The sequence below is a fragment of the Alnus glutinosa genome, chromosome 2 (genome assembly GCF_958979055.1).
Source record: "Alnus glutinosa chromosome 2, dhAlnGlut1.1, whole genome shotgun sequence".
Taxonomy (NCBI): domain Eukaryota; kingdom Viridiplantae; phylum Streptophyta; class Magnoliopsida; order Fagales; family Betulaceae; genus Alnus; species Alnus glutinosa.
The window spans coordinates 32,517,057-32,536,238 of NC_084887.1; the positions used below are offsets into that span (position 1 = coordinate 32,517,057).

At 34.7% G+C, this 19,182-nt stretch overlaps 2 protein-coding genes across 2 annotated transcripts; one reads left to right on the forward strand and one right to left on the reverse strand.

Moving 5' to 3' along the window:
• The first annotated feature begins 5,511 nt into the window (after window positions 1-5,511).
• LOC133859541 (E3 ubiquitin-protein ligase At3g02290-like) lies at window positions 5,512-11,726 on the forward strand. Its single transcript, XM_062294967.1, has 5 exons — window positions 5,512-5,776; window positions 6,600-6,986; window positions 7,893-8,319; window positions 9,260-9,369; window positions 10,914-11,726. Exons 2-5 carry the CDS (start codon window positions 6,867-6,869, stop codon window positions 10,938-10,940), a joined length of 684 nt encoding a protein of 227 aa, XP_062150951.1. The 5' UTR covers window positions 5,512-5,776; window positions 6,600-6,866; the 3' UTR covers window positions 10,941-11,726.
• A 1,235-nt stretch (window positions 11,727-12,961) lies between these two features.
• Window positions 12,962-18,734, reverse strand: LOC133859544 (uncharacterized). The gene is made up of 8 exons (XM_062294968.1): window positions 18,587-18,734; window positions 16,795-16,965; window positions 16,588-16,707; window positions 16,422-16,465; window positions 16,183-16,308; window positions 13,602-13,686; window positions 13,326-13,382; window positions 12,962-13,234 (listed from the first exon to the last, which is right to left on the reverse strand). Exons 1-8 carry the CDS (start codon window positions 18,632-18,634, stop codon window positions 13,157-13,159), a joined length of 729 nt encoding a protein of 242 aa, XP_062150952.1. The 5' UTR covers window positions 18,635-18,734; the 3' UTR covers window positions 12,962-13,156.
• Between the last annotated feature and the right edge of the window lie 448 nt (window positions 18,735-19,182).

Below are 19,182 nucleotides of genomic sequence, written 5' to 3' on the forward strand. Positions count from 1 at the left end.
AAAATATATATATCAGATTAAAATAAAATATATTAAACCAATTGAAATTACTCAACAAATAAATAAATCGAAAAAAAAAAATGCTATCATAAACCATGTTGTCTTGTGAAAAAAAAAAAAAATATATATATATATATATATATAACATAAAAAATTTGATACCCAACGTGTTTAAAAATCAGTTCATATATTTTCAAAAATAAAGAACTCGCTCCATAAGTCTTCACAATTGCCTAATAAAATAAAAGTAATAATATTCTTTACACTTATTTATCACAGTCATTTTATACCAAGGAATGTGACTTATTTAATTTAAATGGCTTCTCATATTAATTGCTTAAAAAAATAAAATGAAAGTCACTTAAAACACATCACGCTAATCAATATAAAATGAACATAAAAAGTAACATTACTCATAAAATAAATTGATAAAAGATCAATTGCAATAATCTACTTGTATTGCATGAAATACGAACAATTCATTGCCCCCAAACAAAATAAAAAAAATAAATGTCATATTTATTATGTCCGTCTCCACTCCCACACATATCGAGTAGAGATGGCTTCTTCTTTTTTTTAATTCTTATTATTTTTATCACGTAATTGTAATTTTATGTAGAATAACAAATAAGACGTATGGAACAGGTATTCTTGATGTAGAAAGCAGAATACATAGCATTGACTGGTGAATCGAGATATATTGTCTGATTGATGACCCCTTCCTCTTCCCCTCCCCTGTTGTATCTCAGGAAAAAATAAATAAATAAAATCAATGTTTTTACAAATTCTTGTTGTTTCAGCCTTCAGGTATCTTTTTCTGCCCATTGATATGCCTTATCGTGACAATTGGAAATTCTGCTATTACACTGAGTCTTTGGTCCTTTCATTCAGCCTCCACCTTCCTTCTGCAATTGCCTGAGCTATTTTCTATTTTGGTTAATCTCTTTCTCACATTGGTTTTTTGCTAAGCTATTTAGAACCACTCTCTATTTGGTCATTTCAGTCAAGTTTCTATTTGGTCATTTTGGTTTCAAGAACCTCAGAGCAATTGTGTAAATGGCGAATTTTGTGAAGCTATCTATATGTTTAGAATTTTGGAATCTTTACCATTTTTTTCTTTATAATAACCCATCATGATCAAAGGCTCTTGTGATGATCCATAAGGCTCTTTTGGTTTTAGGGATGGACTCAAGAACTCACCAAGACGCTTACTTCACCAATATTTTAAATGAAAATGACCTTTCCAATTCCATATAACCTGCAAATGAAATGCTTGAACACCAAGAGCCTCCACCCCAAGTTGAGTTTGAATCTATCATTAAAAAATTACAACGGGATGACAACTTTAACTTTGATGAAAACGATATGCTTGTGTCGCGTGGATTGAAGTTACCTTGGATGCGGTGCAAAGAAATGAGCAATAACACATGACATATTGAAAAATGGTTCGGGAATACTTTCACGAGCACAATACATTGAATCTAATTGTAATCAACGCTCTCTAATCAATCGGTGGTCAACGATTCAATTTGTGGTAAATAAGTTTTGTGAATATTAACACAAATTTAATCGAGACAATGAAGTGGTTTGATTGAACAAGATAATGTATGTCCTAATTGTGGCTTCTCATCAATTTGTTTGAACTGTGTTCTATTTATTCAAAAATATTTTAATTATGTTGTATTTGTTAATTTTTCATATTGGCAAGGCAAAAATCGTGTAAATGATTCAAAAAAAACAACATTTCACTTTGAACATTGTTGAAATGTGTTGAAGTTTCATGCAAAATGGGAGACACATGGAAAGTGCAAAATCTAAGGGGAGATGAGGTCTCACACGAAGCTTTTGTAGACTTGAAGCAACCAATAGGTCGGAAAGCTGGGAAGGACAAATGAAAGAGAGAAGAAGCAACAAATTTGAATGTTATTGTGATACTAAAGAGATAAAAGGAAATCAGGAAATAATAAAAAAAAAAAAAAAAAACTTTTTGAGGAAGTAGGTGATCAAAACAAAATGATGTTTTGTCTTAAGCAAGAGGAAGTGCGCATTAGGGAATATTATATTATTATGTGTGTTATGGAATAAACGCTTCAGTTGGAACAAGTGATATGGTAAAAAATACTAGTTATGATGGATACAAATGGCAATCCTTCAAATTCAAATTATGAGTAACTAGTGTATTTTGAGCTTTATTATCTTTGATTTTATTATGTCTTAGACTCGTTGTACATTATCTTTAATTTCAAGCCCACTTTCACTCGTTGAACTGTATGATTGTGACATTGCTATTTTAGGTACTTTTGATTTTAAGCCCCTGAAAAACTTTGATTATATATTTATGAGGATTTATTGCCTTTAATGCTGTATTTGTTTCGACGTAAAATGATTTTTGTTATAAAATATTTTCGACGAAATTATTTTTCATAAAAAATATTTTTCACAATATTATTTTTCTAGCGTTTGGCTCATACGAAAAAACCACCAACGGCGAAAAACATAATCCAGCTACAACAGTCGAACGTCACCGGATTCTGGCACTGGCATGATTCCGACGGCCGACGTTATTATCGAAATTTGGTGACACCCGGATACCAAAATTCAGACCTTCGACAGTAGACTCGGGCTACCAACAAATTCCAATGTTTGGCGGTGGCGGATTCGTACAAACGTGTGGGCAAGAATAATGAGTTTAAATTCGGAAAATGATTTACAGTTTTCAAAACCGTAAATCGTTTTTCAAAAATTAAATAATCTTTTATGGTCAAACTGAAAATGATTTTCGTTAACCATTATTTCCGCCCCCACCAAACACTATAAAATGCCAAAAACATTTTACGCCGAAACAAATGAAGCATCAACTTCTGAAGACATTATACTAAATGTCTATTACAAGTTGACATAAAAACATTGATGGTAAGCCATTGATTTGTTCGTGATCATTAAGTGTACTATTATATGTTTAAATTCCAACTTATCTTATGTCCTTAAAAAAAGAAATGGAGAAAACAAAATAAATCAATATGAAATTAAAGCACAATGACCGTTACAAGTTGGCATAAAACCTTCCAACAACTATGATTATTACATTTCTCAATCACAAGTTCATATGTCTCGCTATGTATTTGCCATAAGTGCTCGACGGTGTATAATTATAGATGAAAATGAGTTTTTCTATCTCTAATACAACGATGGCGTCGATGAACTCACTAAATTAAGTTGTAGGCCCGAGTGACACTAGTTAATGTAAGCTTTCATCGATTGTTTATATTTGAAGTCTTCTACTTCATTGTTAGCATGCTCATCTTCAATGAACATGTTGTGTAGAATTACTCATGCCATCATGATGTATTTGGGCATTTCAAGGTGGGAAAAATGTGTAAGTCCACACAATATTGCAAATTGTCCTTGAAGCACTCCAAATGCACACTTCACGTATTTTCTTGCTGACTACTAAGTTGCAGCAAAGTGTTTTATCTTATTTATCGTGGACATGAAATTGTATAATACATACCTTGCCACAAAGTTTGACAGTTCTTCAAAATTCAGTGCATGCAATCAATGATCCCTAACATGCATGAAAATTCACGGTTTTCGCCAATGCAACACCCTAAGTGTGGCGATAGTATTATGAAGGAAATAAAACTGAACTTTTTGGAGCCATCTCTTCCTTAGACAAAACAAGGTTTACGAAATTCCCCGGTAAATTGAATACAAAGAAAAAGATAACAACTCATCAAAAATTTACTTCGAAAAATAGTTGTAAGGATATATTGGTGGTTCAACAAAATAGTTGCATATTTTATATTTTATTTTTTTTTGTGGCATTGCAAGTGATCACGCTTAATGAACGTGCAATGTTTTTTAGAACGACCAAATGAAGTTCATCATTTTTCTTACATAGCAAGTTTTGTAATTATCTTCAACTCTTCACGAGAGTCTATTCGTTGTTATTTTTTTGCTAGTTTTGGTGTTTTAGTGTTTTGTAGGTCATTGAGAAAAATATGGCGTTTTTCATGTGTAATTGCAGAGAAGCGGAGAAAGGAAAAAATTCAGACAGTACAAGTCGCTTGAGCGACTTTTATTTCGATCGATCGACAAACCGCTCGAGTGCAGCATGATGCGCTCGAGCGCATTCCCCGCACATAGGGCACGAAAGCCCGAGTGTGCTCGAGTGCACCTTATGTGTCGTTTGAGCGCATACGTGTCACCTACACGTATAAAACCTAATTTTGTCTGTAAATATCATTATTTTCTCATTTCTCTCGGGAGAGGATGCTAGGAGAGTGTCATAGGCGCCGTTCTCACTGTATTTTAGGGTTTTTTGGTTGATTTAGACCTAGAACTCCAATATTTTGTAAGTTTATTTGATTTTAATGCATTATTGTAGCTTTTTTATGCTTTATTTTGCCATGAGATGCTAAAATCTCAACTAAGGTTGATGATAAAGCTTCACTATTGAAGAGTAACAATATTTTCATGCTAGTTTATGCAATTTGATTTTATGGGCTTTTGATTTATAATTGTTCTACTTCCATTCCATTATTGAGATGATTATTGGGCATATCTTGTGATTTTTGGATACATGTGATGATTTGAGGTTGTTTCATTTAATTGTTTGGTTGGTTTTTATTTATCAAAATGTTGGGTATTCACTGTGTTTCGTTCAACGAGTACATTTGATGATTTGGTGAAAAATCAAGTATCTTTTGTGTGATTTGTTAAAATAACGGATTTATTGAATGATTTAAACGATTTTTGAAGGGAAGTAGAACAAACATAAGATTTGTATAGTAAGAACTTCAAATGTGTGTTGATGAACATGAGAATATGTTGATATGATTTGGTGGGTGTGGATTCTCGAACCTTAGAACCCTATCTTTTGATTTATTTAGTTTATGTTTTCTTTTGTTAAAAAGCCATAAATTAATTTTCGCAATGCAATTCTATATGGATTCGACATCGCACTTGTACACGCACTATGTTGCAAATGATTCGTGCGCTTGCGAGCACATTTAAAACTCACAACACTATCAAACCTGATAAGAAGCATTTTGTAAAATAAATGTATGAGCCATATACAAAAAATAAAGATTGAATTGAAAAAGAAACTCGAGTAAGAACGTGAAAAGAATAAAGAATAATATTTAAGTGGAGTAGAAAATTTTCTTAGAGAATTTGATGTATATACTTTTGAAGAGTGGTCGGCTAAACTATAAAAAATGAGAATTTTAATCAGTTTTAGCTACAAGAAAATATACACTTGTCTCAAAGAGGTAACTCAATCGGCTGAAGACCATGCCTCATGAAGCGGAGGTCACTAGTTCGAATCCCCATCCCCTTCTTTTTAGACATGTAAAAAAAAAAAAAGAAAGAAAAAAAGAAGAAGAAAATATACAGTTCACCAACAACGCTCCAAATGATGTTCTTGTCCTTTAAAAAAAAAAAATGTAATTGTTATTAGGAATATAAAATATGTAAATTATGCATTAGTTTAAATAAAGTTGGATTAGATTCCTTCACCCACCGGCAGAGAAAGGAAGAGAGAGAGACAGGGGGTGGCTTTTAATTCCGCGCTTTCCCAGTTTTTCTCGCGAAAAAATCCAAAGCGCACGCACAAAGACGCATAAAACCCATATTTAGTATACGATTGCCGAAGCATCTAATCCAGTCCAAGCCATCAAAATTCGGAGTTGCAGGTTTATCTGTCTCTGTCTTCCCAAAAAACACATATAAAACGGAAAAAGAACAATATCTTCTTCTACCTCTAGTCCTGAAGGTACTTCTCCGTCTTTCTCTGAATCTCTCTCATCGAATTCTCTCTCTGTGATTTTGTTCGATTCTTTACGTTTTGATTGTAATTGAACCTTCCGATTACTGTAAAATATGATAATCTCAAATGGGTTTCTCTTATTTTGTCAATACTGTGTGTATCTCGGGTTGATCATTCTTTTTTGATAGAAAATTTCCCGGGTTTTCAATGCAATTTGGTCTCTCTCTCTCTCTCTCTCTCTCTCTCTCTCTTTAATTTTATTATTATTTTTTTTTTATCACAAGCTTGTATCTTTTATTAATGCGTGTGTTTGGCTTATTGTGTGCCGTCTGATTGTTCAATAATCGTGATAATCATCTTTGTTATTTAGTAGATTTTCCTGTTGGTTGATTTGTTACCATTCCTTGCCACTAAAGGAAAGAACCCTTAAATTTTATGGGAAGCACGAGCACAATTGTAAAATTTTGGCAGATTTGTTGTTTTTTTTTAAAAAAAAATTTGTTAAATTTTCTGTTAATTACTTCTCAAATTTGTCAGATTTTTTCCCCTTTTAATTTATAAATGTATCGATGATTGGTTTGTGGCATTACAGCTGCAATTGAACACCTGAAGTTTCACTTACAAAAAAAATACAGCAGAATATGATGGGGACAATTGGATTATTCTAAGAATTGTGAGCTCTGATTTCATGATTGGTGATAGGTTCTGGGTTTTGGAAATAGGTTACTTATATTGGTTCATCAATTTGGTTCGAGGATAGCCTTTACAGCTCTTTCTGATTTTTATCATTCACATAATTGCTTAATGTAATTATTTTCTTTTTCTACAGGTGAAGAATTATAGCCATAAGTTACCCAGCAAAACTACTAAGGCATATTTGTGATTTTTAAATATAAGAGGGAGGGTACTGGTTTGCGGAGGCTGTAGTACTTCTGCGAGCTGAGCGTCCTCTCTCGTTCTTTGTTTATCAAAGTAGAATTATTGTTACAAGAGCCTTTTCTTGGATGCATACATGTAGTACAATTGATTTCTGTCGATGAGTTTGGAAGTTGCTGTGGAAGGTTTTAAGTGAAAGAAAGAGATTGCAGCTGGCATAATGGGTGCTGTCTGTTGCTGTTTGAATGCTGAGAATTTCGAAGATTATGTGAATCCAAATAGTTCTGTGTATAGGAACTGTATATGTCTGAGTTGCTTTGTTCAGAATCTTTTAAATGTGGTATGCATATATGGTTCCTGTTACTTTCTTTCCTTGGTGAAAGCTGTCTTTTTATACAAGTGATATCTATTTGAATCACAAATTTTACATCGACACTTGTAGCTGTGATTCTTTTACTTAATTCAGCATTTGTCTATGGCTATATTGTGCTGTCAGAATCTTTAAGTTTGTTATCATATTAGCAGACCTAAGAGCTCTATGCACAAGCATGAGTCTGCATGCATATTTTCAATTTTTTTACAAAATTATGACATACTAAAGATTATTTCCAATGGTGACACCACATGAGGAATGTGTTGCTTTTACTGCACTAGTTTTGGTGCTTGTATGCTTTAAAGTCTCTGACAAGTCCACCATGCAATGACTGAGATACAAATGGTGAGGAGTGTTGCCAATAGCAAAGAGGATTTCGAATTATTAAAAAGCAATGTTATTGCTTCGATGTGGACCCTTATTAAGTTCTTATTTTACAACTTAACTTTTTAATAACTATTGTTGTACTGAAATGTGAGTCTGCTGCAATTAGATGAGCTTGTCACTTTATGTAGGCTCCTTGGTCTGCTAATCACTTGTGCTAGGGAAATATTTATTATTTTATTCCCCAAACCCTGTCCTGCTTTTGCATCCAAAACTGATGCAGTGGTTGCTTGTTTGTTTGAAGAACCCCGAGCAAAGGTTGTTGAAAGAAATCAAGACCTGTTAAAGTGTACTTCTCATTTCTCAGTTTAGGAATGTTCACCAGCATTTTTTAATCTGAGTTTGTAGGTCAAGCTTATTTCAGTACTAGTTCATTGTAAAACACATATGAGTCCTAAATCAATTACTAACATATTGATGTTTATGATGATTAGCTTAAGTATGTCATATTTTTCTTTTTAACGTTTTGGCTCTTCTCATTTTTTGTAGTATTCATCACTATTTAGAAGAGGGGAAGTGCATTCCATCCCTTCATCCATTCAGGGGGTGGCATCTATGACTTCCGCAGCATCACTAGACAACTCTCTGTCTGACATGTATCGCTCTCCTCCAAGGCCCTTGCCTTATGATGCTGACCCCAGATATTTCCGCTTGCAGCGGGATGGACTGGTTTCAAGACGTGAGAAGGCTTCAAGTCATTCACACGAGGAGACAGAACCACTTAGAAGTGATGGTGATGCAGATCCAGAAACTATAAATTCAGGAGACAAATGGAATGAATCTGCATGTGAAGATGGATCAAAAGAATACCGTTCTAAGTCCTCAGTTAAGCTCTCATCAGCAAAAACTGCAACTGGAGTTGTGAATATTTATACGTCATCAGAAGATGAGGATGTTTGTCCTACCTGTCTTGAAGGTAAAGTTTTTTTCTTAAGTTATTTTGATATTCACTTTTGGATTGTGGAAAACCTATTATTGCAGCACCTTTTCTGTAAATTTTTGATATGTTGATTGGTAATTGACACAGACATATCTTCACACGTGCTAGGGCTAGATTGGGCACAAAATATATTTTTTTGTTTATTTTATTTGATGCCTTGCAGAACCATTTTTTTGTGGAATTCACACGGGTTAAACAAGTTTTGTTTTAAGTTATTTTTATAAATTTGCTGGGAACTTGAGCCTTTCATTGTTCACTTATCAAGAAAAACAAATATTCTCACTTTTCCTAGTTTAAGAATATTCCACTCATGTATCTTAAAAATTGCTGAAAAACTGGATCTTTGTGGCCTAGAATGGAAAGAGAGCTATGTTCAATTAATTAAAGCAATAAACCAATATAAATAACTGTATTGGAAGCAATTGTACTTTTGAAAATTCTAGTACTAAGATTTTAAAAAGTTTTCTTCAATTGCAAAAAAAAAATTTAACCCTTAAAAAAGTTCTATTTTCCATGTTGTCCCAAGCCATCTATTAGATGACAGAAGCAGAATTTCCTCAACAGCCTAACCAATAAGGATAACTTTCTGTTGAAGGTGGAAGCTAAGATATGCTTAATATAACGGTCGATTATTTCACGCGGTTTACTTCTTTCTCCATACTTCTTTGCCTTTTACTAAATTGGGCTTGAAGATGGGAGGCAAAGCTCTGTTGATTGCAAAGCAGTATTGATCAAGAGTGCTACCTTAGTAAGGACATAGGGCATATAAGCCAATCTGGAAATCCGGAGCAGCATTTTGTGCATTTGTGATGCTTGTTACAATCAATAGGTTAATTATCTTCGAAGATGTACTCTTATGGAGTATGGCTTTTGATGTATAAGTTCTCATGGTTTTAAACCCACATTTGGTGTGCAGAATATACTCCAGAGAACCCCAAGATAATGACCAAATGCTCTCATCATTTTCACCTGGGTTGCATTTATGAATGGATGGAGAGAAGTGAAAGCTGTCCAGTTTGTGGCAAGGTAACTTTTTCTCGTATGCATATTTGTTCATTATACATACATACGCATGAATTCCTTACCATCCCCCCCTCCCCTGCGCGAAAGAAGTGTGCACACACACATAGATATACTCCTATCTTTGTACACACACACACACATGTATATACTCACATAAGCAATTTATGTATCTATGCATGTGTGTGTTTATTTATATAGAGCAAGTTATTCATAATCAGTATGACGCTAAAAGAACTTTTAGTGAAGGTTTTTTTCCCCGCTGGCCACAAATGTCCTTAGTTTTGGATAAATGTTGTATCTTTGTAGTATATGCGTATTCTTTTCTTCATTTCTGAACATGATTTTTCAACAAATGGAACTAGATAATTACTCCTAATGTACATCAGATGGAATGTTAGCTCAAGAAATATAGATTTAGGAATATCTTGTCACATCAGTTCCCTTTCTTTGTTAACATAGAACGTAGATTTCATTGACAAGAACCATGTTGCTTTGCCAATTCTGTTTAGTCCTATTTTATTAATATACATGGCTTTTGTGGATGGACAAGTACTTCAACTGCATGTATAACACTTTGGCTGCTGATCTCATTCCATCACGACAAGGACAAAAATGTTATCTTGTTCCACGCCTTGTGGTGGAAGATTTGCCATATGAAAGCTGCAGTTAGAAGATTTGTTTTACAACCAATATGAGAAATACTTTTCTTTTTAATTGGTCTACACATGCACTTAGTGGGTTCTGCCATAACCTCATCCTCCATCCCACTCTTATAAAGGGTGGAAATGTCATTTGAGTTGCTGGAATTGCATGCTGTTTATTGTGGATGTGTGTGGTGATGCAAAATCTCTTTTTGGTATTCATTTAAAAGGAAGCGGTATGCGAAACAATTGTTAGAGCGATCTTTTTTTTTTTAATGATTTTTCACATGGTTGATTTTATGATTTCATTCTTTAAAACATTAAATAGTGGTCTCAAAATGCCAAGTATTATCCAAGATCCAAGATCCAAGATCCAATTGTTAATGAATCCCACCACTATTTGAACCAATTCATCTTGAACATTGAATATTTCTTATTGGTTTATAGGATGGACACATATTTTGTAGGTTGTTTGGATAAAATAGTTATTGTGAGGAGCATTTTGTAATTTTACCGGAAAAGAGAGGAAAAAATGAATAAGAAACAACCAGAACAAAATGTAGTCGCTTTGCTGAGCTGATGTGTGTCTTTAATGTAGCTGTACTACATGGAGGTTCATATACTAACTTATGTGAAGCCATGTAAGTTTGGGTAGTTCTGCAGAAATGGTACCATTTTTTAGCTGCATCACTTGTTCTTGATGCTTTGGAAGTTGTGGACGGCTTATTATTTACCAAAAAATCAATGAATCAAGTACTTTCTGAATGTTATATAGAAGTTACCATCTCTAAAATACACCCCCCCAAAAAAAAGAAGTTACTATCTCTAAAGTTTTGTTTGTTATGGATGTTGTTGCCTGAATCTCTACTTATTCTGACTTAGCATTTATTTGGTTGGCTTCTCTAGGTGATGGTATTCGATGAAACAACATAATCTTGATTGAGAGGATTGTGTTGTGGAGGAAGCAAACAAAACAAGGAGAGGAGAGAAAACGAAAAGTTAGTCATTGTGAATACCGCAGCTTAAGGGGTTTGTTGTCACTTGTCCATAGTAAATTGAAAAAACTGTTCTCATATCCATTGCTGTGAGTACATTCTGTTCGAAATGTTCTTTATTTCCCCCCGTTTCTAATTGAAAAAGGCTTGCAATTTTAGTTGAAATATGTCTATAGTTTCCTCAAAATAGTATTGTACAGTCTCGTGAATGTCCTCAGGAGAAGCATTTGGACCGCAGCTCCGGTGTATAGCTTATGTTTTCTCAGTAAACTTTTGGCATTAATGCTTTGTTGGTCCACTTGTAGTATCTAATGAGTCAAGCTTGACGATAGATTTGGCTTTGATTACTAAACAAACATGCACAGGGAAGGGACACAAATTTGTTTGTGCATGGCTGTGTGAGTGTGAGAGAGAGAGAGAGAGAGAGAGAGAGAGAGAGAGAATGATTATTAAGAAAAAGAGGAGACCAAACTGTTTGTATAAATATTTATTATAAGCTAGGGTTAATTTTTGTTGCTAGGACAGCGCTCCTGGGTGGCTGCAGAAGCTAATGTGCTGTTCTAATTTACTGGAGAGATGTGCATGTGCTTTCCATTGGCGTGTAGGGCTTCTATTTGTACCTTATTCTCCTGTGTACTCATTCCTGTGCTCTAAAAGAACAGCTGTGGAACATGTAATACTTAATATCCAATTATGAAGCCCAACATTAACTTATATTTTTCAAGTTACCTTGCCAATATTCTAAAAGAAAAAGGCATTTTCATCATAGGACAAATGCGATGCTGCTAGCACAACATAAACTTTCCCTGCCGCCCATGGGGCTCATGAGCCCACCTTCTGTGGTAAATGGTTGCATATGTGTTAATGGACCAACAGGGTCACTCAGAAAAAGGTAGCACGTCTATGATGTAACCGCCTAAAACTTTTCTCCAGCAGCTTAAGTGGACATTCCCTAAACTACGTTACAGTAGCACCCTAAATGTTGATTGGCATTATAGCTCTCCTTATCACTTCTTTGTTCACAAAAAAACCTATTTCTCTCTCCCTCTTCCTTTCGTGAACAACCAACGAAGATTGATGAACGGCTTGGTTCTCCTTCTGTCTTCACCGATGAAGACTGCTGAATAGTAAAAAATGACTCGGTTTCACCTCAAACAACCTAGGCCCACAAAGACATGATTCTGGTGGCTTCGGCTTCGACGGTGGCGAACGCGTAATGTCAGTGTCAGTATCATCATTAGAATTTTTGTTGCGGTGGTGATGACGTCATCGAGGGCAAATTTGTGAATCTCTAAGAAGAAGATGGCTCTCTCTCTCTCTCTAGTCAATTGATTTTGGAGGTGTTGGGTAAAGAATAAAGAGTTAAAAAAAAGAAAGAAATTAAATGATATAGAAAAAGATTATAGAGAAGCTAACGTAAAGTGCATTTGAATAGGAAATCAAAAAGTAACTTGTTTATTTAAATTTGGATTGAAATTTAAAAAAACTAGTTTTGAATGTTCTAAGACAACTTTCGAAACTTTCTAATAAACCGGTTAACTGCGTACCAAAACATGACTTTGTCTAAACTGACATGTACATGATGTACCAGTATGTGAAGCATTCTGCATAAGGTGTCAACTTTGTCTACAATAGATTTAAAATATTGCAAGGCTATGGAAACAAGACGAGGATTTTTGAACTGGAAAGGAGCCGGTTCACGTAAGCAGAAGGGTAAATTGTCATTTCACATTTTTTAGGAACAATTTTACCCTTATGTTACATGAACCCGCGCCTCTCCAATTCATTTGAACTAGAGAGGATCCAAATCCCTGGGAACAATGCCCTGCTTGGTGGAAAAAGGCACAACTCCAACCTTTTTCAGTAAAGAATGTCAACTTAGGCAAGAAAAGGAGGCGAGCGAGGGGTTTCCTCTTTTTCTCTTCATATTTCCAATCATTTAACCATGCATGCACATCATTTATAAATACAGCTATTATTAAAACACTCATTCACACCAGTATAACTATACATGTCATAGTATCTATACACATAAGGCTTAAAGAGGAAACAGTGAGTCAACAAGACACATCATAATATTAAAACAGGCAAAGATGTTGCCTTCTTTTTAACAACTGATATAGAAACTTTAATAGTTTAATGTGTGAAGTTTTCTCAATTGGTAACTACTAGAAAAGCTCTCTGGAAGACCTCAGGGGCCTGGGCACCACTCAGCTTCTGGATTCCATTAACCTGTTAAACAAACCAATGGGATGAAGGTACTTGCTTGGGTAATTATATAGACAAATTAAATCATAAAATTGGGATTTTTTTTTTCACCCACCACAAAATATGGGACTCCTGTAATGTTTGCAGAGTACTTATCGAGTTCCTCATTAACCTTATAGCAGACACAAGGAGCAAAAGTCAGTGCTATAAAAAACATCAAAAGAGAACTTGTGGCGTGGTCTATTACCAACTTTATGATTGGAAAATAAATAAAGTTCTGACTTTCTTCACTATTGGATCAGGTATGGAAGGTGCAGAATTCTAAATTTAGCACTTTTTCAGCCTGCTTAGCAACAAATTGGAGCATAAGAATTAGCACAGAAAAAAAGACCTCTTTTAACCCATTGTTGGGGTCTTGAAGAAACTCTGCTGCCCCTTCTATCCCAACCTTTATTGCAGATTCCACGAGAAATTCCCTGCAAATATTGACGTCTGTAATTATATGATGTAACATGTGCTGCAATCAACTCGAACTTGATCTGTATAAAACAAGTAAACAACATATGCCTGTTTAACACGAGGATGGTAACCCCCTTATAGGGTTACCCTGGTGAGGAACATATCATGCCAAAGAAATCAGGTTAAGTGATAGCAAGAGTAAGTGTAAGAGAATTCAAACGGATTGGGTCACTCTCCTCTCAATAGGGAAAGAAGCAAGATCTAACCTCTTCTTACTGCCTATTTTACTGAAAAGAGATTTAAACGGTAGGTTTTTTTTTTTCTTTTTTGTTGGATAAGTAATTGATATATTATTAAAAGTGTAAGGCGCCTCCCAGTATACATGAAGTATACAAGAGAAAACACATGAAAGTATATAAGTGTAGAGGCCTAGAGGATCCTAGACCTATCTCAAACATAGTTTGAAGAATTGAACTTGGCATATTATTAAAAGTATAAGGCGCCTCCCAATATACATAAAGTATACAAGAGAAAACACCTAAAAGTATACAAGCGTAGAGGCCTAGAGGATCCTAGGCCCATCTCAAACATAGTTTGAAGAATTGAACTTGGCATATTTTTTATTAATCAATCATTGTTTATATAACATCAACCCAACTGAAGAGATAAGGACTGAAATACAAAGAGGAAGATAACAAGTAATGGACGGTATTTCCTGGTCATCCTTACCCTTTCACAGCCGTAGAAAAAGGGGTTGATTTTGCCATTAAAGTGTGGAAATCAAGTTTTAGATTGTGGGTGGTTTGTGGTAAATATACTAAAGGATAACAACTTAAAAGAAACCCACAGAGGTAACACTCCTTATTTCCACTAGTGCAACTAAGAGCTAACACGCAGCCACTAAAAGACAACTAAACAACTAAACCATAACTCCTGGAGATATACTCCTTATTTCGATGAGCCCATCTACTAAACGATCCATCTAGTAAAAGATAAGTTCATTCATCCCCCATTGAAATTGCCCTTGTCCTCAAGGGCAACATCTGAAGATCTGAGTTGCATGGTGGGTAAGCTCTACTTAATAAATCACACATTCCTCTCAACAACTCCTTCATGTTCTTCCTGATCCCTATCTCCCTAATCTTCCTTTGAATAAACCCCTACAATCATGAAAAGCTTTTTGCAATGATGACCAGGGACAAACTTTTCATCGCAGTTGAAGCACAACCCACGGTTCCTTCTATCTTGTAATCCTGCTGGGCTTAGCTTTTTGACGGTGGATATTCTCAGGATAGATAAATTGGCAGAGGGCAACGGTGGTTCTGGTTCTCCTTGGGTTGAATGTCGAGTCCCTGTGTCAGAAGTCTTCTTCAGGCTTCAGTTCCTTGCTTCAAACAAACGGGCGAGCCCGATTGCTTCTGTGATGGAAGTTGGTTTGCCGGCTTGGACCTCAGTTCTTATATTTTCCTTCAACCAACTCATGAAACACCCCAATCGGTGTTGGGTTGACAATTTCCCCACATGGCTAGGGAGTTGTTCGAACTGCACCTGATATTCCTGCACTAAGCCCACTTTTTGAAGCTTAGTGAGGTCACCAAAGTGATCCTCAAATGGAGTTGGTCCGTAGTGCACATAAAGACCAGCCTTTAGTGTCTCCCACAAAATCAGTTACTCACTCTTCTTGAAGATTTGATACCACATTTGGACTTCCCCCTCTAAGTGATACCACATATACATTCATTTGTTATTTCATCCGATGGTGAATTTCACTGCTAGGTTGGGGAGTGAGCACTTGAGAGTATGTGTAGCACTCTTCTACTCCTTATTTTGATAAGCCCATCTAGTAAAAGATAATGTCATCGAGATAACTCCGGAAGATAACCATGCGGTGTATGTTTCCTACTCCCAGCAAACTTCTTCAATGCAACTTCTACTTCTGTAATAGTTAAAGTGTTTTCTAGTTGTGTTTTGACTTTCCAAGAAAGTCCCATAGGTTCAATTATTGTTGTTAACACAATGGGTTTTATTCCAAGAAAGATCTAACTGGGAACCAGCAATTTAAGTGACTGCCATGTCAAACGAAAAGAAGATTGCTTAATCCTTATGGAAATTTTGATAAGTTGTTGCCTTCAGTTTGACATAGAGCAACAACAATTTTTTTTTTTTGAAAGAAACAGCACATGTAAATTCAGAGATCTGTTATAGACAGTGGTTGATCACTTTGTACATTTCTCTTTTGATCAGTGAGTTGAGTGTGAGTAGCTAAAGCCTGGATGAGGATCTGTCCAGTTGTTTAGTCTTTAATAACACACGATCTTTGAAAAATAAGATTCTTTTTGGAAGGTGGAGGGCAGGGGCCGGGAGGAGGGGTTCATTCACATGTTATTCATGAATAACAACAATCTAAGAAAATTAGTATCAAGTATAGTTAACAAGAAATGGAAATTTAATCAAAGGACCTAAACATTTAGAAATTTTAGAAGTCATCAAAAAGTTACCAAAACCAAACTTACTGGTCACCAATGTATTTTCCTTGAGTGAAGTAGCCAAGGGACAGCTCCTCCATAAGATTATGTTGCTTATCAAGACCCTGTTGCCCAGCAAAATACATAAGCCTGTGGCTGTCTAGAGTATTTCCCCTGTGCATATTTAAGACAATGTTAGTGGAATCTCCATTAGCTTAAGGTCCTCTTCAGAGCTTTCCTCACTGATATAAATTTGTCCATAGATGAAAGCCATTCTTTAAGCTTACGTGAGTCCCGACAGGTTATATTCCAGTCCATGGCTCCTAAAAACCTGAAATTTTCAAAGCAGTCATAATTACTTATTGTGTAAAACGGCCAGCCAAATTAAAGTAAATACAAACCAATAACATGATTAACTATGTAGAAAGGTGATTCAGAGAATTGTTGGAAAACCTCTGACATCCGAGCTTCCATCCTCTCAGATTGAGATCCAAATTTTGTCCTGTAATACTCTTTCTTATTGATGCCTTCTTTAGGGGCAGAAGGATTAAGTTGAAATGGATGCCATCTAACCTGAAAATTTAGTTAATAAAAGATTGGAGGGAAATGCTAAACGCGCACGCGCGCACACACACATGGAGAGAGAAAGAGAGAGAGAACCTCAAAGCTATATTGATCCTTAGATGCAGCAGCTATAGCTTTGTCAAGATTTTTTTTGCCCACAAAGCACCATGGGCACACAGTGTCCGAACTGATATCAATTTTAATCAGCTTTTTCTCAGTATTGTTTCCAACAGACTGAGACATGATCCCTTTGTATCTGCAAGGTTTCTGAAACATAACCGTCGAGTCAGATTCGAATCCAGTGAAGTACAATAGTTTTTCTTTTTCACAAAATAACTCAAGATACTCAACGCCTTCTACCAGAGAGTTATCAAATGAATAACATTGCACTATCGGTATATGTCTTCTTGAATTGGCATTCCTGGATCAAAATAATGCCAGGAGTATTATTCAATGCACTAGCCTTTTATCTCACACATCCAAATTTTAACCAGTTGAGGTTGGTCAATAGATCCTGCCCATCCAGCTGAAGCAAGGGCCATTTTTTGGCTGTGCTATATGTTTGTCCCTATGTAAATTACTAGTGCTGGTACTATACTTCTTTTCTAACTTCACCAACTTCGAAGGGGTCTTGATGAGCTGCCTGAAGAACAGGAATTAGGGCTCATTTGGTTGTGTTTAGAAGTTTAAAAAACACTTTTAGCACCTAAAAAGCTATTTCAAAGCAAACAATGTCCGTTTGGTAAAAAAATAATTACTTTTGTGCTCCCCAAAATCCCAACACTGCATTTCAAGAAAAGCTTAAAATTGATGTTTCACTTTAAATGCCTTTTTTCTTTTTTTTTTTCTTTTTTTTTTTTTTCCTGTTTTGTTACAAAACAAGTGTAATAACTTCAAAACACTTTAAACGCTTAAGCTGATAGGAACAGATGAATTAATATTTTAATACTCCCTCAATATCAATAAGTGAAGACCAACACATAGAATATTTTAACTAAAATAATGAGTATATTACAAAGTGAAAGTTCAAACTCAAGACCATTGCTCTAATACCCTGATAAACTACCAATTATTCTTAAAACTTAAGCTAATAAAAAATAATAAATTTAATTATTTAATTAATATGCTAATACTCTCCGACGTGTGGGACCAAACAAGATGTGAAATATTTTAATTGAAAATAGAGAGTAAATTTTAGAGCTAAGGCATTTAAGACCTGTGCTTTGAATTTAATTATTTAATTAATATTTTGACACTTTCTTTTGGAATAAATCTAAGATTGAAGCATGAGGTTGCATTGCTCAAACCATCATTCTATGTGAAAAGACCTTCCTGTGAAAACTGACTAAAACCTTCGAACAACCCTTATCTAATCTCAGCTATTCTAATAAGATTTTCCAATATAATAAAAGGAACAAAAGATCATCAAAGTTTTTTATTTCTCGAAATTAGCACAAACAAAGAAATTAAAAGCCAACCCCGCAATATCCATTGGGAGATTTAGTTTCATTCGCATTCTTTCTTTCTAGCATCCCCACAAATATACAAAAAGAAGTAAAGAGGAAAACATGGCAATTGGAAATGGTTTTTCTTCGATCCATGAAACAACATCCACGGCAATTCCAAGAATTTCACCCATATAACGAAAAACAATTATTTTTAAAGGTTAAGAGTAAAACACCGAAGTTATTAAGAAACGAAACAAAAATGGCAGAGTTTCAGCCAAAGCAACATACAGTTTACTATCAAGGCAGAAGAAAACTGGATAAAGTTGGAAATTAAAAGGGTATAAAGAATTATAAATAAAAAAATAAAAAAAGGAATAAAATAACAAGAATCAGAGATTGGTTATGGGTATGGGGTCAGGTTGGCAAGGAAGAGAAATCACCTGGAAGAGATGGGAAGCTGGGGCTTTGTTAAGAGACACCAAACGCATTTCCAGTGGATGTTAAACGCGTTAACTTCATAACTGAAGACCGTTTCAATTCGACACATCACCTACCTACCACACCCCACCAAAAAAAATAATATATATATATATATATATATATATATATATATATATATATATATATATATATATATATATATATTAGACTTGAAATACTCAAATTACCTCGATTTCGGAGGAAAAATACAATTTTTATCCTCTAAAATTTGAAATAGTTCGGGCATTCTAAGTCTAAAATGTGAACATAAAAGGAAGGAAAAAATACAATTTAGTTTTTCAAATTAACACTCTTTTTTGGGATGACCTACGAACTATTAAAGCTTGTATTTTAATCCTCAAAATTATCAAAACCTTTAAAAAATATTAATTTTGGTGAAATATCTTCATAATATTCCTGCCATATGTCATTTTTCAATTAAAAAATAAAAAATAAAAAAATTAGAAAAATTAGGAAAAATTAAAATAATTCAAAAAAAAAATCAAAAAATTTTTAATTTTAATTTTTTTACAAAAATTAAAAACCAAAATTTTAT

Excerpts from the sequence above, each read along its gene's own strand:
- LOC133859541 (XM_062294967.1), top strand. The coding sequence starts at position 6,867 with ATGGGTGCTGTCTGTTGCTGTTTGAATGCTGAGAATTTCGAAGATTAT. Across the intron at positions 6,987-7,892 it reads TTCAGAATCTTTTAAATGTG|TATTCATCACTATTTAGAAG; the intron begins GTATGCATATAT and ends CATTTTTTGTAG. Across the intron at positions 9,370-10,913 it reads GCTGTCCAGTTTGTGGCAAG|GTGATGGTATTCGATGAAAC; the intron begins GTAACTTTTTCT and ends TGGCTTCTCTAG.
- LOC133859544 (XM_062294968.1), bottom strand. The coding sequence starts at position 18,634 with ATGCGTTTGGTGTCTCTTAACAAAGCCCCAGCTTCCCATCTCTTCCAG. Across the intron at positions 16,708-16,794 it reads AGGATCAATATAGCTTTGAG|GTTAGATGGCATCCATTTCA; the intron begins GTTCTCTCTCTC and ends CTAAATTTTCAG. Across the intron at positions 16,309-16,421 it reads TATAACCTGTCGGGACTCAC|GGGAAATACTCTAGACAGCC; the intron begins GTAAGCTTAAAG and ends AAATATGCACAG.